General features: G+C 42.2%; 1 protein-coding gene across 3 annotated transcripts; it reads right to left on the bottom strand.

The window, feature by feature from the left end:
• Nucleotides 1-215: 215 nt before the first annotated feature.
• Nucleotides 216-20,884, bottom strand: LOC110341214 (hepatitis A virus cellular receptor 1 homolog). Of its 3 annotated transcripts, XM_040747976.1 has the most exons (9): nucleotides 20,836-20,884; nucleotides 17,992-18,330; nucleotides 11,529-11,552; nucleotides 11,319-11,453; nucleotides 8,348-8,416; nucleotides 7,057-7,109; nucleotides 3,866-3,974; nucleotides 2,557-2,593; nucleotides 216-415 (listed from the first exon to the last, which is right to left on the bottom strand). In XM_040747976.1, exons 1-9 carry the CDS (start codon nucleotides 20,882-20,884, stop codon nucleotides 265-267), a joined length of 966 nt encoding a protein of 321 aa, XP_040603910.1. In that variant the 3' UTR covers nucleotides 216-264. The 3 variants fall into 3 exon arrangements, 2 of the variants coding, with proteins under 2 accessions (XP_040603910.1, XP_040603911.1); XM_040747977.1 differs by lacking the exon at nucleotides 8,348-8,416 and having other exon boundaries at nucleotides 7,057-7,106; XR_005878036.1 differs by lacking the exons at nucleotides 2,557-2,593; nucleotides 3,866-3,974; nucleotides 7,057-7,109; ... (3 more) ...; nucleotides 17,992-18,330; nucleotides 20,836-20,884 and adding an exon at nucleotides 614-705 and having other exon boundaries at nucleotides 338-415.
• Nucleotides 20,885-25,956: the final 5,072 nt, after the last annotated feature.

Genomic DNA, 25,956 nt, shown 5'->3' with positions numbered 1-25,956 from the left:
ACTTGGGAGACAGAGGCAGGCTGATCTCTGTGAGTTCAAGACCTGCCTAGTGTATAGAGCTAGTTCTAAGACAGCTGTTACACAGAGAAAACCTGTCTCACAAAAAAATAAATAAAAATAATTAGGATGACATTAACAGTGAGTTTGAGTATAAACAGCTAAGAGTAGCCCTCTCCACCACTTCAGGATGAACGCACACAGAAAATAGTCCTGGAGCTGTAAAGGGTGTTTGCAATATCAAATCCAGTTGCGGTGTATCCAGTCTCAGGAAGAAGGCCCCTCAGAGTGCTCCTGAGACTGATTCTTTAGGGTAAGGACTGGGTCTTCAATTATGTAGACATTGTCTTCAACTCTGGACTGCATACTCGCTATGCTTTCCAAAGCTCCAATCTTAGAGACACGATATGCTACCAAGCTGCAGAGAGAGAGAGAGAGAGAGAGTGAGGCAGATGCAGAAGAAAAATCAAAAGGTCACCTTTCAGGTCTGAGCATAACATTCATTCATGATGTATGCTCAGGTCTCCAGGAGCCCCATTCACAAAAACAGTACCACACAGGGCCCTCCAATTCTATTAGGTCATAGAAAAGTTTGTTCCATAGGCATCAGACTAACCCAAAAAAATTTTTTTTTAAAGAAGCTCCTGTTGGAGTGGGAGATCTAGAGAGACAGATATCTAGGCTCCAAACCAAGATACCTAATCAGACTGGGCGTTTTGGGAGTGGTCTAGGAACTGGATGACACGTGTATTTACTTTGCATTGTGATGCTTTAGAAAGGCTTAAGAGGGCCTGGTGACCTGAGTGAGATCCCTGGAGCCCATGGAAAAAGCAGAAGGAAAGAGTCAGCTCCAAAGTGTTGTCCTCTAACCTCCACAGGTGCCAGGACACTTCACCACACACACACACACACACACACACACACACACACACACACACACACACACCATGTATACAATAATACAAAATTGTCTTTATTGAAAAAGAATGAATTTTGAAACCTGCATAGCATCTACATCCTCTAACATTAAGCATACAGTAGAAAAACATGTCAAGTTAACAAAGCAGTGTCATTTCACTGTAGCTGCTGGTGCATGTCACAATTTCAGAGAATACTGCATGACTCACAATCGCAGACACACAGGCACACAAACATCAGGCACTGGACTAAAAGGAATTTGGGGAGAGCACTGCAGGTGTTTGTGAATGGCCCATCCCAACAGCTGTGGGAGGGCCTTCACTTGGAAGGGTTCATTCTATGCCCATGTTAATCAGGGTAGGCACAGTAAACTCATATTTGAGCTTCTAGAACTCATGGAGGAGCAAATCAGAGGAGAAAACAGACTAATCCTGGGGTGTTGTTTTCACATAGTGGAGTTTTGTCATTTGTGGCCATTTCTACTCTGAAATGTAGACCAAAATGATCATCTGCAGTCAACCATAAGGAACACCTGTGCTGAGAATTACACAGAACAAGAGATGAACGTCCACTCTGTCCGGGACTGTTTCCCTACATGGGACTCTTTCCCTACATGAGGGTTAGGACACTCATGAATCAGTGTGATATAACTGACAGAAAAAGTCATGAGAGAATGCCAGGATGTGTTATGTAGTGGTAGTTTGGTTTTGTGGCTTTCTTTCTTGCAATTCACTCATCTGTTCATTTTGAGTTTGTCAGGGTCTCACTATGTTTCCCTGGCTATCCTGTTTCTACGTACATAGACCAGACTGGCCTGGACTCAGAGAGACACAACTGCCTCTTAAATTAAAGATGTTTGGCAGCATACCCGGTGTTATTTACTTAATTTCAGACAGAGTGGTTCTAGAAGTCTGGGCTGGACTTAAAACAATAAAAGTCCTCCTGCATTAGCTGGATAGGTGTTGTTGAGATAAATAGGTGTGTGATAATAGGTGTTGAAATAATAGGTGTGTGCCATCTCACCTACCTTCTCCCCTCCTGCTCATGTGTTGTGTTTTCTCCAGCTTTTGCTTTTAAATTAAATGATTGAAAAGTAACTTTCGGGACTGAAGAGTTGATCAGCATATAAGCATGCTTATTGTACAAACAGGAGAACCAGAGTTCAGATGCCACCCCCAGGTAACAGGTGGAACATCTCCTGCATGCTTGCAACTCAACACTAAGGGAGACAGAGGCAGGATTGTGAGTTCTAACCTGGGCTATGCTGTATAGCAAGTTCAAGGGCAGTCTGCACCACATAGGGAACCCTGCCTCAAACCAACCAATCAATCAATGTATCAATTAGTAAAAAAATGATTTAGGGACAAAAGAGAACATGGAGAAACAGTCTCCAGATTGTTAGTTCAAAAAGAATCAACACTGGGGTAGGGTCTATGCCCTGCCCTGGATGAAATGACAGACTATGGACACCCCCATGGAGGGCCTCACCCTCCCTGGGGAAATGAGGGGATAATGGGAGGGTTGGTGGGAGGGCATGGGAGGAGGGGAGGGAAAGGGAGAGGGACCTGGAATTGACATGGGAAGCAACTTTGTTTCTAATTTAAATTTAAATAAAAAAAGAACACAATCCATGCAGCTTACCTCAGAGACCCTGACTTCTTTTTCAAAAGGATGCTTCCTAAATTGGGATGGGAAGAGGTGGGAGAAGGGGTGTGAGAAATTGAAAAAAAAATTGAACATGTCATCAGAATTGTGATATTTTCTCCTAATCAAGAATATTGCTTCTGCTTACGATGGAGCCATCCCCAGTAACTTTGGGTAACTCCTTCCTGTACCTTGCAAGAAGGTTCTTCTTTCCATTCATTGTCTGCTATATCCATCCACATGACCTAATTTGCTAGAGTGGCATTGGTAAATTATTGTTCACTGAGACAAACAAAAAGTCCAAGTTTTTTTTTTCTAATGGGTTGTTAGAAAACAAACCCGTGAGGGAAAAATAAACAACTTTGGACTAAGAAAGGAACTCACTTGTGGTATTTTACTTAATTTCTAAGTAATCCTTTCTTTTGGACATGATCTGATATACACCCCAGGCTAGCCACAGACTTATAGAATTCTGACATGACAGTAGAGAAATCTTAAATAATCTTTTTTGATGAATATCTTTGAAATAATAAGAGGGAGCTTCCGAAATCTGTCAGGCACATTCTTATGCCCCATTTGCTGTGGATCAGGTTAGTAAGGTGCTTTATAAAGTCCATGGCTAACAGTTGTAAAGTCCATGAAAAGGGCCATGTAGGCCTGGGTTTCACCTTTAAATAGTCTGTCCCAGAATTAGCCAAGGAGCTTCCCACCAATGTTTCATTAGCATCTTCTACTAAGTACATTCCAGAACATTCCACAGTATGATCATGGTAAACAAGTGAGACCCTTGGGTAGGAAAAGAGAGAATACATCAAGGGTCTTATAGTGACCTAAAAATGTCAAGCCTATCCAAAATCTCTTGTGTCATAGTATTTTATTTCTTTTATGGATAATGTAAATAATGTTTCCTTTTTGACAGCAACAACTGAAAGACAAAGGACAGGGTTAGGAAACCAGTGTTGCCAAGGACTGCAGCCTATTCCTGTGAACCCAGCACTTGGATGCTGGAGGCAGGAGGATCCTGAGGAAGGTCAGTAGCAGTATGGACTCCGTGAGGAATCTTTGGACACATCACAGCAATGGTTCAAGATCACCGAGCAGAGCACACACCAAGTACCAGAAATCACCCGCAGAGTTTTGTGGGTGCTAATACATCCCTTGGGGAATAGAGTGGTTACCATGTGTGTCTTGGATCTGAAGACAAGGAAGTCATGTGGACTCAAAGCCCCTGTGGCATGTGCACGTGCCTTAAGGCAGTCAGAGAACCCTGGATCTCCTTTGTTGGGACAGTTGTGAAATTACTTACTGGTGATAACCACGGTGCACACAAGCAGCAGCAGCAGGGCAGCAATGGAGATGCCAACATAGAATCCCTTGGTCATGTTCTTTTGCCGATTCCATGAAGGAATGGATTCCTAAGGAAACAATGAATAAAATAATGGTAGTAATAAATATACAGCAGTAGACACAGGGGTACCAAGTGAGTGGAACAGAAAACACATGCTTGACATTAACCTAGACTCTAGGTCCTAGATTTCATCTTTAATGGCCTGTGGCTAGTCTGGAATGTGTAAGAAGACATAATGACTTGAGGTGGTAAAGGCAGTGGAACTCCTCCAAGATAATGGAAATCAGTGTCTTTGACAATGGTGGAAACCTGTTCTATGTTGAATGAGGTGATTACCTCAGTCAAAATTGTAACCACATACTTAATATGGGCTCAAACATCACGTATATGAATGTGTCTGCTTTAATTATTTGTAGAGTATTCTCTAAAAGCATCACCTTAGGTTATCAAAAGAGAAAAAAGAATAGCTCATCTCTAAGTTAACTTACTCTCAGTGTGCTCAGCTCCTGGTCTGGTCTTTTGTCACAAAACCTACTTATCTTGTAAATGTGTCTTTATAAACATCTGATACCAAATGTTCAGCATGGAAGAATGTACACACAGCTGGGCAGGTTATATGAACAATTTTAGGACTACATATATATGTGTGTGTGTATTAAATAAAAACATGCAATATAGTATTCATATACATTTTATATGTATATTAATAAGCTATGTTATATATTAACATTTTATAGATTATATGTGTTAATATATTATACATTTATTAGCAACTAAAGTAAAAGAGACTGAATTAGAAAGAAAGCAAGGTGAGGGTTTGTGGAAGGGTTTGGAGGGGGTTGAGAAGAAAGGAAACAATACAATTATATCTAATAATGTTCTAAAAATAGTAGGAAGACTGCTCCTGGATGCAGTCTGATTAACAGCCAGTGATCAGACAGAAATGTAGAATCTCCCATAGTGCCCTGGTGCAGGTGATCAGGGATCAGCACATACTGGAATAAGCAGGAGACAGGCTGGCAGCAGGTGAGGCCCCTCTAATAGCTTAGCATTAATCTACTAACCCTCACCAGAGCCCATGGATGGTTTAACTGCAAGGAAAGTGAGGAGCAGGGACCAGGTCTTAGTCTGTGTATGAGCCTCATCTCTGGACTCAGAATCCTGGCTCCTCTGCTTAGTCAGGGGGAGCATGGACCAGTTAGTTAAGCTCTGTGAGCCCTGACATACATCCTCAAACAGTGTGTTCAGTGGGTTCTCAGGAACAGGATTCTCAGGTATTTTTGACAAACACTAGGGAGAATATAGAAGAAAATAAGGTTTGTTTATTATTCTGACAGCGTCCCCTGATCCTAGGCTGGCCTGAATCTCACAAGTTGACAATGACCTCGAACCTCTGATCTTCCTTCCTAAACCTTTTGAGTGCGTGCACATTATGTGTGTCCACCATACCATACCACATGAACATTTACTTTACACCATTTTCCTGATTATGAATGGCAGAGATGCTTATCCTATCTCATTCATCTTCACAAAGTTTCTTCAATTTTTCTCATGAGATAGAATCCAGGAAGTTGATCTACTGGTTCCAGATGTGTGCTACTATTGATAGGCCTGGGAGTGCACACCCTAATCCTAGGATCTGAGAGGTGGAAGGAAGAGGGTACATTGAAGTGTCAAAGCCAGCCTGAACTCCAAGGGATTCTGTTTCAAACAAACAAACACCCTGAAAACAAACGTGTGCTCTCTGTGTATTGCTTTTGATGCACCTAAGCACAGCTTGACATTTTAAGAGTAAGATGCTCCCACAGCTTATTTTGAATTTAACCCTAAGTTATACCTCCGTGTTGCTAAGCATGACTGTGTCTGAGGTAGCTGAGGTTAAGAATGATCTTCATATGCAGTGCTGTTTAGCTCTAAACAGAACCAGAAGTTTTCTCCTTAGTAACATGTACCTAATGGTTTCTGATATTTCACTAGAATATACAGACTCTTTCCAAAACTGTCAGACCACTGGGTAATGATGTCAGTTACGTAATTACACTTTTAGTGTAAGCTGGGCATGTGACACAGGTCTGTATTCCCAGGACTCATATTGTGAGTTCTAGGCCAGCCAGAGGTGTGAAGTGAAATGATGTCTTAAAGGAGGAGGGGGGCAGTTATGGTGGGACTCACTCCTGTTATTTGAATTCTTGAAAGACAGAGACAATAGGTCAGGAGTTCATGGTTATCAAAAGCTCTTCAGTAAGTTCAAGGACAGCTGGACTACATGAGACCCCTCTCGAAAAATAAGCAAAAGAAACTGACATTCAGCCTATGTGCTATGTTCTGACTGGCAATAGGTATAAAAACCTTAGGCCTTTTGTCCCTATATAGACATCTCTACCTTGTATTGAAGGTTTTGTCGTTGCTTATTGGTTTTTGGGAATTCAAACCCAGGGTCTTGAATATGCTAATAAGGGCTCTGCTGCTTCCAACAGCCAATAATCCTTACAACCCCCTATCTGGCTTTTTTCTTACCACAACCACCATTTCTACAATGCTAATTACATATACTAAAACAAACTGGGTGTCTTCCTGCAGTCAAAAGAGAAAAGAACTATTGGTACATTTACTTCTATTTTAGAGACAGAACTCTGGCAAGAATCCTGGAAGCAGAACGCCTTACTATACAGAGAAATCTAGGAAAATTCATGCAAAATTAAAATGTCCAAGACCTCAATACCTTCTGTGAAGGTTTGTGTGTAGGAAAAAAATACTACCAGTGGGCTCTACAAAGAATGGTTATTGTAGAAAAACAATATTAGGGAACCCTAAATAAACACCTTGAATTCAAACATCCTTTGTAAGTATCAAACTCTCAATTTATTTATATTTATATATTTATTAATTTATTGCATTTTTTGAAACAGGGTGTCACTATATAGCCCCTATTGCCTAATGGTCCAGGCTGGCCTCAACTTCTGATATCTTGTATTAACTTCCTGAGTCCTAAGAATAAGGAAGATACCACTATATCTGACTCTTTTCTTCTTCTGTTATGATGCAAATATCTGTGAACTAAATTTACAGACAACATCTTTAAATACAAATAGCTTCCTAGAAGATATACAAATGAACATGGCTAATAGACTGGGGAGGAATATGCTTACAGTGTAATTATTCCAAGAGTCGTCCGAAGATGTCATAGTGTTATTCCAATCTGCTCAACAAGAGGAAAAATTAATTATAAATACAAGAATTTAGATATTTTTCTACATATGCAAATATTACCCACAAGGCCAAAGTGTCATATACTGTGTAGGGTGGGATTTAACATAGCAGGAGATTCACTGAACAGAAAGTTTTGAGCATTTATATATTCAAAGTATATTTGAAATGTCTATCTTATAACAAGGAATCTATTGTTTTCATTATGTCCATTCTCTGTGAATGAAGCAGACATATATAAGGCTAATATAAGGGTTGTAATGTCCTGACAAGGAGCCCTTCATTGCACTTTACAGATAATGGAGCAGATTAAAAAGAGGGAATGTTTCCATAAGTCACACAAGCATGAGCCAAGACAGAGATAGAATAGGTAAAAAGACGACAGTAATCAATGAGTCACAGAAGGGAAGCCCAAGTCAGGGTGCGGGGAATGGCTCATGGTCCCAGGATGGACAGAAGGGTCATTGAATTGCTTATTCTTTTGACAGAGACAAGAAACATTGGAGAAACACTGATACAAGACAGAATTTCCTACTGAGGCAATCTATGCCATTCACAGACATCTGCAACCAAGTTGGCACAAGCAACAACAAGTCACAATTGCTAAAGGTCAAATGATGTGGACACTCCTGGTTCTAGCCTTCTCTCCCATTCCTGACTATAGTAAATATCCCTCTGAAACCTACATCACAACATTGTTTGTGGAAGAAAAATATTTAAATATGTTTGTTGTAAACTACATCTTGGAATATTGTTTCCAAACTAACTAGGCAAGAGGGATGGGGCACTTCCTAGAAACCTCCAGAGATCCAACTTGAAAGAAATTGACATCACATGTATACTCAAGGTAAAGAAACCTAAGTGCTCTTCATGGGGAAATCCATATGTGTGCCCCAGTGTATCCTATTCCTTTCCTAAGCACCTCTCTTCCTAATGACCCCTGTGCTTAGGATCTGAGTTAAATATTGACACACTTTCAACACTCCATCAATCACATTGACTGATCCTGGCATTCTTTTCTTCAAAGAAGCCACACAGCCCAGTTTGGCCTGAATGGTGGAGCTTGTGCAAAGGGATCTCTGAAGGATGCTGAGGGCTGGGGGGTAGAATGTAGCCTCTGTCCCTGCCATACTTACAATGTCAGATCTGTATTGGTGCAGAGGGTGTGTGCTCTACAACAGCTTTATCAAGACCTGGGCCATCCAATGGGATCAGGAAGGAGAACATAGTTACCTGGGAGAGTATAGGATGGGGTTTCTGTCACCTCAGCTGTTGTCTGATGTGAATCAAATGTATTTGGTTCTGGAATGAGAACAATGCAAGCAAGCATTCTTTCAGATTTAGAGAATGGCCCCCACCAAGGAAAAGAGAAACAAAACTTACCCTCACCACCCCAGTGCTCCCCTAGCCTCCTAAGAAGGAATGGCTCCTTCCTACCCATTTCTGAATCTGCTTACTCCTCTGAAAAATGTATCCAAAGATGGTCACTGTGTGCCATTGTTACGCTGTCCTGAGCAAGTGAGATCTGTGTTCTAATAACTTGGACAGCTTTATTGATATTCAGCATTGTTTTAACTTTCCATTCTGTATTCCTGAACTCCTCTAAAACATAGCCAATATTAAAACATAGAGAATTAAAGACTCGGGCAAGATTATGATTTATCAAGGCAAGGGTCATTATACCTACTAGGAGAGGGACCTGGATGTTTCTCACAACCCTCTTCAATACAGGCCATATTCAAGTCCCAGATCACACTTCTTTCCATGGAGATATGCTCACTGAACAACATGGAATAAATGGACCATTTCATCACTGAGTCCTTCTCAAGGTAGCAGCATCACTCTGGTGATGGTTCTGACCCTACATCAGCCTGCCTTGTGCTATGGAATTCTCCTCTCTCTGTCTCTGTCTCTGTCTCTGTCTCTCTCTCTCTCTCCCTCTCTCTGTCTCTGTCTCTCTGTCTCTGTCTCTCTCTCCCTCTCTCATCATTGGTTGATTTGATTGACTGGCTGAGACAAGGTCTCCCTTCTTCCATCCACCATCCCTTAACTAAAAGAGATTTCCTGTTTCTTGACTCATCTTTCAGTTCTCTCCAAAGGCTTCCATGAGGAACACTTCATGCAGCCCGTGTTTCCCTCTTTCTCCTGGAGTCTCTAGGTTGTTCCCACCAATCCCTGACTTCCCATGTAGAACTGAGCACTTGCCTCTCTGAGAGTTCTCTAAATGCTTCCTTTTCAGAACAAGGGAGGATCTTGGAGAGGGTTGGTTGTGGCCAAACAGGAATTCCTAAATCTGCATTCCTCACAGCCCCTCAGAGTCTTTCTCTATCCCCTACCTCACTCCAACCTGATCCTTACATTTGAATAACACCCTCCTGTTCTACACTACTGTTCTCCTCCAGCTTACCCTGGCACTGAAACATTTAAGAGGATGTGACTGTCGTTATGGACTAATCATAGGACAACACAAATGTCAGACAGTTACATGTTACCCAATTCAGTTCTTGATAAAAGGCGTCATGAGTTTATTTGCTTCCACAGCCTGGGTCACTTTCTCACCTGTTCTTACAACCTCACACTCAATATTCCATGAGTACTCTCAGGGGAAATGAGGATGAAAACAAGAAGCAGATGTGAAGATATGTGTCCTTATCTTACAGTAGCCAAAGTAGCCTTCTCCCTGAAAAGTTTACTCATCCTCCACTAACAATAGAAAAATAAGTTTACACTAATTCACCAAAGAGGTCATATGGACTCATATACCAACACTTCCCTTCTAAATCTCAGTTTTCAGTGCAGTCAATAATCTATCCATGTTCTCCAAACTCAGCCCATGAGCCCATCCCCTGAAGCAGACTGAAACTAAGTATTGAAAAGTTCTCTCAATCCTGAAAGATCTTCACAGATCCTCCATCTGTGCAGTCACCTGGAACAAAGAGATTTTCTCACAAATCCTATGTGCCACATGACTAATTATAACCTAGAGGCACCTGCACACATGGGGTGTAGCCCAGTCCTTCAGAATCCTCCTGCTTGAAAGTACCTGAAGGCCACAGAGGGAAATAAATACCAGCCATCAGATTACTCACAACAAAAGGCTCTGTGTTTTTATCTCTTGTAAGAATCCAGCCCTACTCCAGGCGATGGACAAGTTTTAGGAAGCTCTGAGAACCCCTCTAACATCTTTTCACTCCTAGATGTAGAAGGTTTGAACCTAAGCTTGTCATCAGAATGATAAACTTCTCCCCATCTGTAAGTCAAGGTAGTCCCCATTAATATTAACTTGTAGGCAATTTGAAGTATGAACTACATGACCTCACTCGAAAGCATGAGCATGTTAAATCACTTCCTAAAGCCTCTGAATTTGGTGTGTGTGTGTGTGTTATCCCTACAAAGTGCACATATTGCACTTTTCACACTACGTGAATAAATTAAAAGATCCTTAAAGTAAACTTTTACAAGGCATTCACTGTCTCCTTAAAGGTTGGTGTCATGATGCCTTTCCAGTGAGGATGTGGGAACAGTACAAACCATCTCCACATCCATGCTCAGGGCAGCAGTTCTGACCCTGCAGTCAGAAGAACAGGTTCGAACTCAAGTGAACAGGGACAGAGTCTGAGCCACTTTCTATCTTCATAACTCTACCATGAACTTTCTGACTCTGTCAGTTCCTGTCCCTATAAAGTAGGAACGGATCACAGCTATATAGGGCATAATTATGTGACAATTAAGGATTGCATTATGGAGCCTGGAGCATACATCCTAATGTACAGGAAATGCTAAATGTTAGCTTCATTGAACTATGGCTTCAGCTGCATGGACCAATTTCAGAAAGATGCAAAGGGTCAAGGGTCTCCATACCCTAACCTTGGGTCCTTAGTTTTTCATCAGAAAGTCATGCCAAGCTGATCCAGAGTCCCTCCATCCTCATCAGCTGCCTTAGATCAATGATCCACCTAAGTCTGGCTAATAGTGAATCCCCTGGAAATCTCAAATAAAGAGATAGTATCCTCCACCTTTAAGCTCTTACACCCAGAGGGAATGTAAGTTAAGACTGGAAAATTACAGACTTTGTGAAGCTGTTGTTGGGACCCAGCTAAGAACTTTTCACCCATATTATACTCCTGACTTGACTTAAGTGTCTGTTTGTCCTACAGCTGCTGATAAGAGGGACTCTGGGTCCTTGGACCACATTGGGTTTTACCTGGTGTGTGAGTCTGTGTTTGTGTTGGTGTTGTAGGAGTCGAGGTGGAGACTCTGGGTGATGTTGGTACATGTGTGGGTCTCGTTGATATTGTCGTGGGTTTCACTGTAGTTGTGACTCTTTCTGTAGTTGTGACTCTTTCTGTAGTTGTGACTCTTCTTGTAGTTGTGGGTCTTGTTCTAGTTGTAGGTCTTGTTGTAGTTGTGGGACTTGTTGGAGGGCTTGTTGGAATTTCTGGATTTGGAAATCAAGATGAAACAAGGATGAGTCAACAAGAAGGGACAAGAGCTTCTGTTGTAGCACCAGTGAGAGGTTGTGGCTAGAGAGACTCCTCTCCTGAACTTCAGTTCTTTGTCATTGACCAACTAGGACAGGGCAGGGCAGGGCTGTGGGGACAGCTCGCCAATAGGAGACAGCTGCTCAAATGACATGGAGATGAGAAAAGAGCCAGTGTTCCTAAGGACACTTTATAAATGACAGCTGTCAGGTCCTCAGATCTCTCACCATCTGTGTGACACTGAGAGGGTATAGGGGGGCTGGGGCTGCTCTCACTGGTGACTCACTTCATACTCAGTTTCCAGGTCCAGCATGTTCACTTCTGTCAGTCCCAAGAGGACAGACATACCATATAGCCCCACATCTTAGCATGCAGATCCCACACAAGTCCCGACACAAAAGAGATTTGAACATTTTGGTAGAGTGGACATTGTCTTTTACGGTTCCTTCCAATCTAAGGGAGACAAGGTGAATACCCCTTATTCAAAAATGCTTGGTACTCAGAGTTTAAGAATTTAAATCTTGGGGCTGGAGAGATGGCTCAGAGGTTGAGAGCACTGGCTGCTCCTCCAGAGGTCCTGAGTTCAATTCCCAGCACCCACATGGTGGCTTATAATCACCTATAGTGGAATCTGATGATGCCCTCTTCTGGCATAGTCATACATGTAGATAGAGAACTCATATATAAAATAAATAAATCTTAAAAAAAAGAATTTAGGGGGCTGGAGAGGTGGCTCAGAGGTTAAGAGCACTGACTGATCTTCCAGAGGTCCTGAGTTCAATTCCCAGCAACCATGTGGTGGCTCACAACCATCTACAATTCGATCTGGTGCCCTCTTCTGGCATAACACTGTATATGTAATAAATAAACAAATCTTTAAAAAAAGAATTTAAATCTTCCTTAACAATTTGGAATATTTTCATATAGATAACATCTTATGGGTTGGGTTCACCTCTAAACATGGATTGATATAGCATTCATATAACTACACATTACATAGATAGCTTAAAAAGTAACTTCATAAACTGTGCATAATTCTGCACATTATAGTATCATGGCACTGAATTTTCCAGGTGCTTTATCAAGTCCATACTCAAAAGATTCCAGTTTTTGGATCACTATAGACTTGGAATTTTTGGATTAGTTGGGTTCAAACCGCAATTTACTAATCAACAGCATCCAAAGGGCATTAAGAATCTAAATAGCGCCGAGCGCAGGTGGCACACGCCTTTAATCCCAGCACTCAGGAGGCAGAGGCAGAGGCAGGTGGATCTCTGTGAGTTCGAGGCCAGCCTGGTCTACAGAGCCGATTCCAGGACAGCCTCCAAAACAATACAGAGAAACCCTGTCTCGGAAAAACCAAAAAAAAAAAAAAAAAAAAAAAAAAAAGAATCTAAATAGCTACCAATGGTCTCAGTATGCAGAGTTCCAAAACAGGAACTAAGGCAAAGAGGTGCTAGAATCGACCAGGATTTATACTGTCTGTAGCAGTAGACATATGTTCCCTGTAAGTAAGCTCCTTCGAATTTAACTGTGCTAACTATAAAATAAACCTCAGCAAGGAGAAATATTTGCTTTGGAATCTCCTACTTGTGGGGAATATAGTGTAATTCCTCAATCCAGTGTGTGTTTATCCTGAAAGGAAGAAAAAATGGTAGTATTCCTATTTTGTGTAGGGAAGCAGCCGACGTAGAGCTTCTCTTCAAATTCAATGCATGTATTTATTCACTTACTTGTGTTTGTGTGATGTCACAAACGTGAATGTCAGGAGATAACTCGTGAGAGTTCACTATCTCCTTCTACTGTGTGGGCTAGGGATTGAACTCTGGTCATCAAGCTTAGCAGTGGGCAACTTTCCCCACTGAGCCATCTCACTAGTCCTTGGGCCACCCTTAAGTGGAGGTTCTGCTGAAAGTATTTTGTTTCAGGAAGATAAAAATGGGAGCAAGTGCTCATGTCAATCGTTTTGAAAGTCATTGCTGACAACATAGTTAGGAGTGACTGTGGTTGTACTACAGTAAAACTGTTCACACCAGTGAGTGGATATGTTTATAACCTGGCCTGGCGAGTTTGCTGAACAGTCTAATCTGTGGGCAGAGGCTTGAGCACAAACCCTCCTTGGAGAGTAGAAATCTCTGAGGTGAGAGAAAAGCAAGCATGGGAACAGTCTAGTCAGAAGATCACTATGACAACAAAACCAGGAAAGAATCAACAGCTCAGGAGCTTTGCTTTTCTTGCTCTGGGGCTTTATTCTCCTAGATAGATGGGAAAGTCCAAAGAGCTGATGAGGGGTCTAGGACCACTGGAGAGGAAGCTCTGTGTGTTTAAACCAGGAGAAAGTGTAGACATGTTGTTAAGGATGAGACAGAGTGCTGGATCACTTACGGACTCACTGAGTGGTCAGACAGTGACTTTGTAAACACTGACCTGTTAACAAATTTCTACACCTCATGAAATCATCAATTAATGAATTAAAATTAGCAATTTTATGCTATGATGCCATGCCTAATCACTTTCTGGTGCTGAGAATCTAACCCCAGGGTTAGAGGCAGGAATGTGTGCTGACAAGTACCTTCCCAAGCTACATCCAATAACTTGGTTATTGTGTGTTTGGAGTCCTAGGAACAGAAGCCAAGGCTTCCGGCATGCTATACATCCCCTAACGCTTTTTTTTTTAATCTGCGTATGTGTTGTGTGAAGTGTTTATCCTCCAATAATTAGGTGCCCTTGGAGACCAGAATCATTCAACTTCAGGCAGGTAAATAATACAATTTCAGACCTGTGCTAGGCATTTATGTCTCTTTCCCAAAGCTGTCTATATACATCATTCTTTGCACACTTTACGACCATCTTCTTCTGGCTTCCCTACATTGTTTTCCAGTCATAGTTTTGTAAGGCAGGTCCTTGCCATGTCAGAATGAACTTCACCCTAACTAGGTGTGGTCACAAATTCTTATAATCCCAGCACTCAGGAGGCTAAGGACTGGGTAAGAAGTTCCAGGTCAGCCGGGCGGTGGTGGCACACGCCTTTAATCCCAGCACTCCGGAGGCAGAGGCAGGCGGATCTCTGTGAGTTCGAGGCCAGTCTGGACCAACAGCCTCTAAAACAATACAGAGAAATCCTGTCTCGTAAAAAACAAACAAACAAACAAAAAAGTTCCAGGTCAGCCTGATTTAAAAAGCAAACCCCAGTATCAAAATCGATAAATCGCTCAATAAACAGGGAGCCAGAATAATGGCTCAAGGGTAGAGGCACTTAGCTTACAAGACTGGACAGCTGACTTACGTGCCTAGAACTCACATGAAGACATAGAGTACCAACCCCACAAGTTTGCCCTCTGACAAAGTCATCATGGTATGCAAATGTACCACACATACTTCATTCACACACAGCCACAGAATAATAATGCAGTTTTAAAAATCCAGTTAAACATAAAAGTGAATTAACGGATGAATGAATATCAAAGTCTATAAGTTCATAAAATAAAGAATAATGTTCTTAATTTTAAAAGATAAAGAAGTTATTTCTATCATTTCTACTGTTGATCTCTTTTTCTTTTTGGTTTTTTCAAGACAGGGTTTCTTTGTGTAGATTGGAGCCTGTCCTGAAACTCATTCTGTAGATCAGGCTGGCCTGGAACTCGAAGATATCTTCCTGCCTCTGCCTCACAAGTGCTACACCGTGAGGCCTCTATTACTGATTTCTATTGTCAGTGTAAACCATTAAGGAAAAAGAGATTAGGAACACCACCAGAATCCAGTAAGTCCTCATGAGCCTACCCTTCTAGTCAATGCAAGGAGATCAGGATATCTACCTGAAGAAAGAAAAAGCAAAGCCTGGTGATAGTTGAACACTCCTTTAATCTGATTTCAGGAGACAGAGATATGTGGATCTCTGTGACTTCAAAGTCAGCCTGATCTAAAGAGCAAATTCCAGAACAGCCAGGGCTACAGACAAACATTGTCTCAGAGAACCAAAGGGGGGGGCAATGGAAGGAAGGAAGGAAGGAAGGAAGGAAGGAAGGAAGGAAGGAAGGAAGGAAAAGAAAATGTTGAGTCCAGATTTGGAGGTTTCATGAACTTCTTATTGTTAGAACATGGGCTTAAATCTGAGGCCAGATCCCAAAATCTTTAGGTCAAGCCCCACCTCCCAGATGCTCTGTGAGACAATTAAGATGTTGTCTGTTAGCTGCCCTAGCAGCAGCTCCCAACTTATGAACCTAAGCAAGATCTGTCACTTATGCTAAGGTGAACTAAATCACATGATAGGAAACTTTCCTCCTGAAGGAAAAAAAGAAATAAAAGGAAGACATGACTGCTCCTACCTATGGTGGAGGAGATGATTTATTGTAGATAAGAGGGAGAAAACAGAGGCATCCAGAAGGGTCCAGAGTGAACATGACCAGCAAACTGAACTGGCCCTGTGAGGAGAGGAGCCAAGAGTGGTGGCCAAGAGGCCATGAGCCCAATAGGCAAAAGGGCCTGTGTAGCCACAATGACTGGGTTATATAGGAAAGAGAAGCTGAGGGAAGGGCAGCCCAGCCCAGCCCCTGGGCTGGAGAATATAGGAAAGGGGTAAGGTGTGCCAGGTACTGGCTTTGCTGAGAGAATGGCAGCCAGTGTCTGCTTTGATATATTAACAACTTTCTTCCTGAGACCTAGCTTCTAGGACCTTCAGCACTAAAAGATCCTATCAAGCCAGTCTTTCCCTTTGCCCTGGGGACCAGCCTGAGTCTCCTCAGTGAGGAGGGAGGCTGAGAAGATTATCGTGTAGACCTGCTCTCTGAGGAGGGTCCTCTGTCTGCCCTGCCATTCCTGTCATGGCAGCTCTCTCTCTAGTCTTTCCTATTTCTCTTTAGTCCTCCCTATCTCTCTCTAGACCTCTCTAGCTCTAGTCCTCCCTCTCTCTGACACACACACAGATTCTTCTTCTTTATAAATCTCCTGTCCAGGTTGTAAAGAGAAGGCTCTCCTTCCCTGGAAGCCTCTTCATACCCCATGAAGGGATGAGCCTCACAGATTGTATTGTTTGTATCTAAAGATCTCCATCCCAGCTGGAGGTGTGATCTTGGCCTTGAGGCCTCCTCGTTCTAATCAAGCTCACTAGAGGGAATTGTGTGTCAGGATCGTTCATGGACTTAGCACTGCTGCTCATGTGACCACACTGCAGAGTGACTATGGACTAACCACTGCTCATGTGACCACACCTCAGAGTGACAATTGACTAGCTGCTCATGTGACCACACTGCGGAGTGTCTTGTGAACAGGTGATGGAGGGAACACAATTCTATCAGGACATTTCCATTGTTCAGACAACAAATTGTGTGGTGTGTTGTGAGACCTATATCAAATGCCCAAGGCAGGGCAGGCAGGGAGTAGAACTCTCCACCTATTCATGTGGCATGCGCTCAGCAAGGTCATCGATCATTGTTGAAGTAAGCTCATCAGCTCAGTAGCACCATGCATTGCCTGCTTTTCAGGTTAGAACTGTAGTGCTTTAACAGTGTTGGGGACGGGTGGTTAACGTTCTAAGACACAATCATAGAAAAGAGGCAATTCTTAAAGTCATTGACTTGCAGTTTAAATCCCCATTGTGTATCAAGATGAAGAATGGATGCAGTCTCATGGACCAACAAGACTGTCCCAAGTACAGTTAGGACATGAATCCTGATGGTCTTGAATTAAGATTCATTTTAGGACTTCATCTAAGCAAATAATGTTGTTCTGTGCCTCAAAAGAGATATTTAAGTCTGGGTTTGGTTTGGTTGAGAATACACACCCACATTCTCCACACTGGAGTTAAGAGGCAGGAGGATCAGGATAACATGACTATCAGAGGACAGCCTGAGATACACAGCATTACATCTTTAAACAACTCGAAGCCAGTGTTTAAACAAACGTGTTTATAAGAACTTTCTGGGCCACGTGTAGGTGGCTCATGCCTTTAATCCCAGCACTTGAGAGCCAGAAGCAGGTGGATCTCTGTGAGTTCAAGGACAGCCTGGTCTACACAGTGAGTTCCAGGACAGGCTCCAAAGTAATACAGAGAAACCCTCTCTCGAAAAACCAAAATAAATAAATAAACAAAAAATTTTCTAGCCAGGCAGCGATGGAACAGTCAGGCAGTGCTGGATGGTGGTGGTGCATGACTTTGATCCCAACACCTGGGAGGCAGAGGCAGGCTGATCTCTATGAGTTCAAAGCGAGTCCTGCAGCCTGGTCTACAAAGTGAGTTCCAGGACAGGCTCCAAAGCTACACAGAGAAACCCTGTCTCGGGAAAACAAACAAACAAAAGAACTTTTTGTTTCCTTGCTCTAGGAAAAGAAGAAATTACTAGCAAACAGAGGACTCAGTTCACTTGCAAGAAACAAGGAAAGGAAACAAAGAAAGCTTACCTGGTTTAACTTCCAATGAGAAGGTCACTTTGAGATCATTGAACCATCCAGGGACCTCTACTCGACAACAATACAGACCACTGTCACTCTGGACAACATTCTCTATTGTCAAGGACACATTTCCTCCGGAAATATTCCCCTTGAGCTGATATCTATTGTTCCTCTGATAGGTGACTCTGTGTCCATTGGTCCAGATAAGTGTGTTTACACAATTAAAAGATGGGCACTGCCCTCGGCCCCAGCATGTAGTAGAGACTCCCCGAAGTGTTGGGTAAGTACATGGCAGTGTGACAGGGCGACCCAGCACCGCCTTCACTACTGTGTAACAATCTACAGCACCTGTGATGTAAAAACGTGGGGAAGAGAAAAGTGGAAAATTAGTACCAAACATTTTCCTAAAATTTTCTTGTTGTTTTTAGGGAAAACTGGGGGAAAGGAGGACTCAAGTGGAACCACAGCTGTTTACTTTGTTCTGTTTGTCTTATTGTTTTTGTTTTGGTTTTTTGTTGGCAGTCATAAAAAGGAATGACAACTAAATGTCTGTATCATTTGGTTTTCTGCTCCAGTGTCTCACCTTGTAGCCTTGGCTGGCCCTGAACTTGCTGCATAAACCAGGCTGACTTCAGACTCCCAGAGCTCTGCTGTCTCTACCTCCCGAAGCCTATGGTTACATATCCAGTCTTACAGCTTGAATTTGAAGACTGGAACCATTTTTTCTGTTAACATATTCTTCCTCAGTGTGACCGCTTAATGGATACATTGTGAACAAAACAAATTATTCTTTGGTAGGATATTAACACAGATACTTTTCAATTCTTTTTTCTTCTTCAGTGTGTGTTAGCCTCCAGGCACACCTTGGCCCCACCCCTTGGGGCACATGGCAAGCAGTACCCTGACTCTGTCAGCAGGAGCAAAAGGTCCCTTTAAGCCACAAGGCCCACTCACTCCTCCTCTCTCTTCCCCTCTGTTCCTCTGAAAAGGCAAGCAGGTCTCCCCCTCCCCCTCCCTCTCTCTCTTGCTTACTCTCTTGCTCTCCTTCCCTCCCTCTCCTCCCCTCCCTATCTTTCTCTCTCTCTCTCCCTCTCTTCCTCCCTTTCCCAACTCCTGTCCATTCCCCCAATAAAACTCCCCACATAAGCTGGGTCTTTATGTCCAAAGGGTTTGTCCCTCACCTGCCATGGGGCTTCCTGCCAAGTTCATTCTCAGTGTGTGTTTCTCTTGGAGACAGGGTATTGCTATATGCTTCGAACTGACTGAAAATCACAATCCTCCCATCCCTGCCTCCTGAGTGCTGGGCATTTAGCTTGTGCAACTCAGACCAGATCAATTGTTTCAGTTTTAAACATTTAAAATTTTATTTCAGAAGCCAGGCCATGGGTAACACTTGTAAACCCAGAACTCACTTGTATTCCCAGAACTCACTTGCATACTCAAGAGCTCAACTTCTATACCGAGAATTCACTGTATACCCAGAACTTGAGAGGTAAAGGGAGGAACATGAAGAATTCAAAGCCAACTTCAGCTAAGTAATGGGTTTAAGACAGACCTAGAATTTGGAGACCCTGTCTCAAACCATCCCTCCTCCTCACCCACAGTGCTTTGACAACAAAATCACTATCTCTTCCCACCTCATTTAATCAGAACAGAGCCAGGGCTTTGGAATAGCTTGTTGGCTTCAAGGCAAAACTTTAGTACCTTCAAAGTCAACTTTCAGCAAGGGTTTTAGAAAACCATAAGGAGGAAGTAAGGGTTATTCTGAACTTTATGAGTAATGCTTTACGAACAAAATACAAAACCCCAAACCAACCAACCAAACAGAAAACCCTAAGCAGAGGTCCCCTCTTACAAGTTGGTGACATTCCAGAACTTGAGAAAGACTTACTTGTGAAGACCACATAACCAGAGAAAATGAAAGCAATAACTTAATGATTCAATTTAAAAAACTGAAATAATGAAGTATAATTCTTTTGAGGATGATGGGATAAAATTTCTAATACCAGTTGCTTCTACCGTGGCCTTTAAAGGAACTCTGAGGGCTAAGGATGGAGCTCAATAATACAGAGCTTAGATAGCCCATGCCAGGCCCTGTGTTGGATCACAGTACCAAAAACAAACAAACAAAGGCACAAAATAATGAACTGTGATACTCTCTAACTAGCTACCTATGTGCAGGCCTAGGCTGTGATTATGGGACATGATCAGAGAAAGCACATTCATAATTGTACAAAATGAGTCTATTTCTTCCTGGGATACATATTACTTAATTTTACCAAATACCCTTTTTAGGGTCACATATAAAATTCATGATGCTTCACTAAGGCATAGAAATGTATTTTAGTTCTCACCAGTGATCTCATCTCTTGGGAGAATCTCGGATATAGAGGCAGGGGATCAAAAGTTTGAGGTATTCCTCAGCTAGCTGTGGAGTTAGAGGCCCTGTCTCAAAGACAATTAGGGTGTTTCTTCTTTCCCCCTTTCATAGAATGCTTTGAATTAGAACGTTTTTAAGATAAATGATTGGAAATGGGTGAAATATAAAAAATGCACAGAAAACTCTGGTTCTGATTTTTTTTTCTGAACCATTGACTATCACAGGCACGAGTGTGCACTCATCCTTACTTGTCTGTCACATGTATCATGTGTTCTCACCTCTTGCCTGACGAGTTCTTGGGGATCATGTTTATTTAGCCATGCATTTTGAAATTCATACAGATTAAGAAAGGAGCTACAATTTGTTCTGGTTCTCTGCTCACTACATAATGCATAATCAAAATATCACAAGATGGTCATCACTCCTGCCACTTCTAGATTCCTCAGCATCCCCAAACTCATCGACTCACTTACCTGGGAGAAGCAGTAAGAGGCCTGAAATGAAGACTTGAGGATGCATCATGGTGTTGACCTGAAGGACAGTGAGAAGATGCTCTGTTGTCTGTAGCACTCAGCACACTGTATCTGAGAAGATCTGCATTCTGACTATGAATCACACAGGCCTCTCTGCCAGGGACCCATGTCCTCCTGAACACTGTCCCTTCCTCACACATAGTGATCAGTCTCACTCCTAGTCATAATATAAATAAGGCAGCAATCAGAGAGAACTGAAGGCAGATACAAGAATATGTTTTCTTGGTAGAACTCTACGTAAAGACGAGCCTTCTAATGGCAAAGATGCACTTACCTCCCAATGGACACAGGACTATTTCTGCCCAGTAAATACAGTGGTTAATCCCTGAATCTCAACCACTTTAATCATTGGCAAGATGGCCTGTACCAGGAAGCTCACACATGGTGCCTAAGACCACATCCACCAGGAGGAATGTCTAGATATACAAAGAAAACTATAACTGGGTACAGATAAAAATTTCCATTGCTAGATGCCCCCCACACCTAAATTTCTTCCTAGATAAAACAGCACTAATGTTTGCTCAGATTTTTGGAGAATCTGCTGTGAAGGACGCAATGGGCTATTTACTCACAGTCACTGAATCCTCATGGAACCCCCAAGGCAGCTACTTTTAAGCAATTTATGGTGGAAGGTATGTGTCTTCAGAATTCAACATCTGTATTTCAATGTTTGTTTCTTAATTGGTAAACTATAAAAACATGAGTAAGCCTGCCCAGTACTTCATTAACTCCACTTCTGGTCAGAAGACTCCCAGACTTCCTCTCAGAGAGGACAGTGTGTCCTGTTACCAGTCTTAAAGATAGTAATGGCTTTCATGAAGCCCCCATAAGCTCAGCATCTTCAGGACTGATGTCCTGCACTATTACACTAACAGTCCTTGTACTTAGAAGAGATCAGAACACTAATGCTGCAAACTGGTGGCCAAACAATGATTTTAATGAACACCTTAAACATCTCATTTCTTTATTATAAGACAACTGTAAAACATAAAACCAAAATAAGATACAACTATCTTTCTTTTTAACATGGTAGCAACCATTCTGTCCCTTTAGAGTTCTACTGAGGAAGGATCAGGTACTTGGACATTTGCAGCCTCATACAGTGGGCTACCTTCTTGACATACACTCAATGTCACAGAGCCATCTCACAAGATGTCATGTGGCCTACTCACTCATAAAATGAAGGGAACAGACAGCGATGGTTAATAGCTTTCCAGGTTCCCAAAGGAAACCTTCTCCACATTCTGGAATTCAACTGAGGAACTAGGTAAGATCTACCATGGAGTAAGCACCTTCCTGGTGGCTGGAAATGCTTTTATTGCCTGTCTTTACATGCTTGAGAAGAACACTCGAGTCCATCTCAACTATTAAAATTGAGCTGTAGTTCCTTGTAGAATCCACACATGTGGAGATCCTGCAGGATGACTGTGGAGGGATGGAAAGTTGAAGTTCAGGAATCACAAATAGCATAAAATATCTCCAGTCCCTCAGTAGCCATTTACTATGAATCTCTGCTTCTGAAAAAATCCTGTGATGATCAGGAACAACTTCTGGAACATATCACTACATTTTCACACAACTTCCCCCAACCCTGTAGCTAAGAATTATAAGATATCAGCAATCTATGTAAGAGTGTTCTGTGTTCTGTTGTGTCCCAACTGCCTGATGTTCCCACCAGGTATATGCATTGATGAAGGTGCCAAAGGACACACATGGTCAGAGGACAGCTGTGTGGACGAGGCTTGTCCTTCTATAATGCCAGTTCTGAGGGTTGATGTGAGGTCCTCAGGATTGGTTGCCAGCACCTCTATCTACTGAAGCATCTCATGGCCTCAAGGGCTCTTTTATACCAAAAGCTAGGAGAATAAATGCTAAAGTGGCTCACATAGAATTATTTCTTCATTTGAAAAAATGTTTTAATGTTAGTTTTACTGTGACCTCTGATCAGGCCAAATCCCAATGTCTGTAAGAAGGATTTTGAAAAGATTTTTATTTCATTGCAGTGATCATTAATAAACTAAGGATGGGGGAGTATGATTCAGTACAATAGGGATGTAAAAACTCCAGAGTTGTGCAAGCAATGTACAGGGGAAAGTGACCAATCAACAGATAAATTCACAAGCAATGAGACAGATGGTAAATGTGTAATCAGACCTTGTCATGTCCCACTGACAACGCTACCTCAGTTCTCTCAAGGAGTAGGGACTCAATTCATTACCTGGAGATCTTTGCAAATGTCCCAGTTATCCAGACACTGCCTAGGGCTCAGATTTTCTTTCAAAGCTTCTTGTCCCAGAGCTACCTGGGCTTTCTTTCCAATTCATTTCCTAAGGTCCTTGTCCAGGTGGTCTTCTGTCTTTGCTCTTCTTCCTTAACCCCACAGTTATCACTTTTTCCCCTTTCTTAGTATCCCTGCTTAAGAGTCTGGGACATTTCCTGGATCATCTGTAGTCTAAACAGCCATCCAGCCTCTGTCCCAGATCTTAGTTGATCATGACTATCACGTCCCGGTTTCCCTGAGCATTCAACATCGTAGGTGTGATATCCTGGTCTCTGCATCTTCCCTCTGGTCCAGTGCCACCAAATAGAACCTTATTTGTTATATCTTTTTGTTTTAGCAGAGCTAATATGAGTTTATTAGTGAAAAGCAAATAGAAGCTTCCAAGATTAGAGAGGCCCCAGTTGAGGTATACTGGAATACTCTAGAACTTCCCCCTTTTTTGAAGTAGGGTTTCTGCCCTCTTTCATTCAATCTCTCTCCATCTCTCTGTTTGTCTATCTGTCTCTGTGTGTGTGTGTGTGTGTGTATGCACGGGAATATGCATGTGTACATACACACTATGTATGTATGTATGTATGTACATATGTATGTATGTATGTATGTATGTGTATGTCTTGCCTGAAACTCACTGAAAGTTCAGTTGAAACTCATGACAGTCTTTCTTCATTCATCTCTAGAAAGCTGAGATTACTGTGTTTGTCACCATGTCCAGTTATCAATAGAATTATCTCTGATGAGGGTGTCATTATGGATGAGCTCTGTGCAGTATTGTAGCTACCAGTGACTGATCTAACACTGGAAATGTGTCTAGTACAAGTGAGTAAAAACAGTTTGTTGAAACAGCATCTCTATATGTAGCCCTGGCTGGCCTGGAACTCACTCTGTAGAACAGGTTGCCTCAAACTCACAGATATGTGTTGCCTCTGCCTCCTCAGCACTGGGATTAAAGGTATGTGTCATCAAACCCTGCCAGATTGAGAATTTTTTTTAAAGATTTGCTTTTATTATTTCTTAAGTTATATATTTCTCTGTGTGGCTATGTGCACCTAAGTGCAGGTGCTTACTGAGCCAGGGGACAATAGAACCTCTAGAACTAGCATTACAAGTAGTTCTGAGACAACAGAGGTGGTTGATGGGAACTGAACACACCTCCTCTTAATTCCTGAGTCATCTCTCTGGCTTCCATTTGAGTAGACTTTATTTTAATTTTTCATCTAATTGGATTTTAATTATTAGTTATTAACATGACTTCAGAGCTGTATGGCACCAAACTATAGCTTATATATTTCTTTGAAGTAATTTAAGTGTGGATAAAAGAGATGAACAAATGGAAATTTAAGGGTATAAGAAGAGACAACTCAGGGCCGGGCGGTGGTGGCGCACACCTTTAATCCCAGCACTCGGGAGGCAGAGGCAGGCGGATCTCTGTGAGTTCGAGGCTGGGCTGGACCGATAGCCTCCAAAACAATACAGAGAAACCCTGTCTCGAAAAACCAAAAAAAAAAAAAAAAAAAAAAAAAAAAAGAAGAGACAACTCCCTCATTCAAGGTTAGCAAGGTAGGAAGATAGGAGGCAATCTTTTAAAAATTGACACGTGAGACTCAGGAGTGATGGCACCTATATGTGATCCCAGCACACATAATGCTGATGCAGGAGGATTGCCATGAGTTTAAGGGCAGTCTGCTCTACATAGTACATACTAATCTATGCAAAACTAGAGAGTAAGATTCTATCAATAAAGGAAAAAGCAACATGTGAGCCAGACTTGGTGCACACTTCTGTAATCCCTGGAGAGGCTGAGGCAGAAGGATTGGTGATGATGGGCTAGCCTGGGCTATATAAAGGAAAAAATATAAAGAAGCAAAACTGAAACGAGTGAGAGGTGAGGCTAAGATCTTAAGGAAGACGGGTGAAGGACAGAAGGTGTCAGAATTAAGGAAATGATGAAGATGGGAGCTGAAAAACGGAGGCATTAAATAACTACAAATCCTTAGGGTTCAATTTCCCCACACTGTCCCTTAGGCTTCACAAGACAAGCACTGTATCTTAACATTAAAGAGAATGTAACCCAGTAGAGTTTCTTGCTATTTATCACTCTTGTAATAAACTAACTACTACTGTCTGTGAATGTGGGCATGCCATGGAACTCATGGAAAGGGGAGATAACTATCAGAAGTTGTTTCTCTCCATTCACCCGTTTTAGGATTCCAGGATGAAAATCAGGTGTCAGGTTGGCCAAGCACTTTGATCCCCTGAGCCTTCTCAGGGATGATAGGATTTTGTTTGTTAACTTGAGCTTTGCAGTCTTCCTGAGCCACTATAGTTTAGGGTCAACTTTGGCATCCTATGAAGGTTACTCATCTGTTGCAGGGAGTTCTGCGTGATGCCAGGACTCAGGTGTGAGAGCAGAATTCCTAGTTCCTTACTAAAGAGTTCATCTGTGGAAAAATGGGGATAACACACTGCCCAAAGCCACCTCAGCTGAGCCTCTGTTCTTTCTTGCTGCCACCCTCTCTGAGATAGTTCAACTGCTTCATGTTATATTCATAAAAGTAAGACCCCACTGGTCCCCTACACTACCGGGTACTCATTGAATCTCTCCATTGCTCCCAACCCCACCACTTTATTTTAGGATTCTACCCATAACCAGATTCCTGAAATCCCCTCCAGGGCCTCCTTATGTCACAGAGCCCTGTGTCAACCCTGCTTTCTCTGTAAACCATGTGTTTCCCTTCACTTACTGCTCACACTAAAATGCTAATCCTGGGACTGGAGGCTGG

The sequence above is a fragment of the Mesocricetus auratus genome, unplaced genomic scaffold (assembly GCF_017639785.1).
Source record: "Mesocricetus auratus isolate SY011 unplaced genomic scaffold, BCM_Maur_2.0 Super-Scaffold_100007, whole genome shotgun sequence".
Lineage (NCBI taxonomy): Eukaryota > Metazoa > Chordata > Mammalia > Rodentia > Cricetidae > Mesocricetus > Mesocricetus auratus.
This window is presented reverse-complemented; position numbering and strand designations above follow the sequence as displayed.

Excerpts from the sequence above, each read along its gene's own strand:
- LOC110341214 (XM_040747976.1), bottom strand. The coding sequence starts at position 20,884 with ATGATGCATCCTCAAGTCTTCATTTCAGGCCTCTTACTGCTTCTCCCA. Across the intron at positions 3,975-7,056 it reads ACTCTTGGAATAATTACACT|GAATCCATTCCTTCATGGAA; the intron begins GTAAGCATATTC and ends TTGTTTCCTTAG. Across the intron at positions 416-2,556 it reads AAGAAGTCAGGGTCTCTGAG|CTTGGTAGCATATCGTGTCT; the intron begins GTAAGCTGCATG and ends CTCTCTCTGCAG.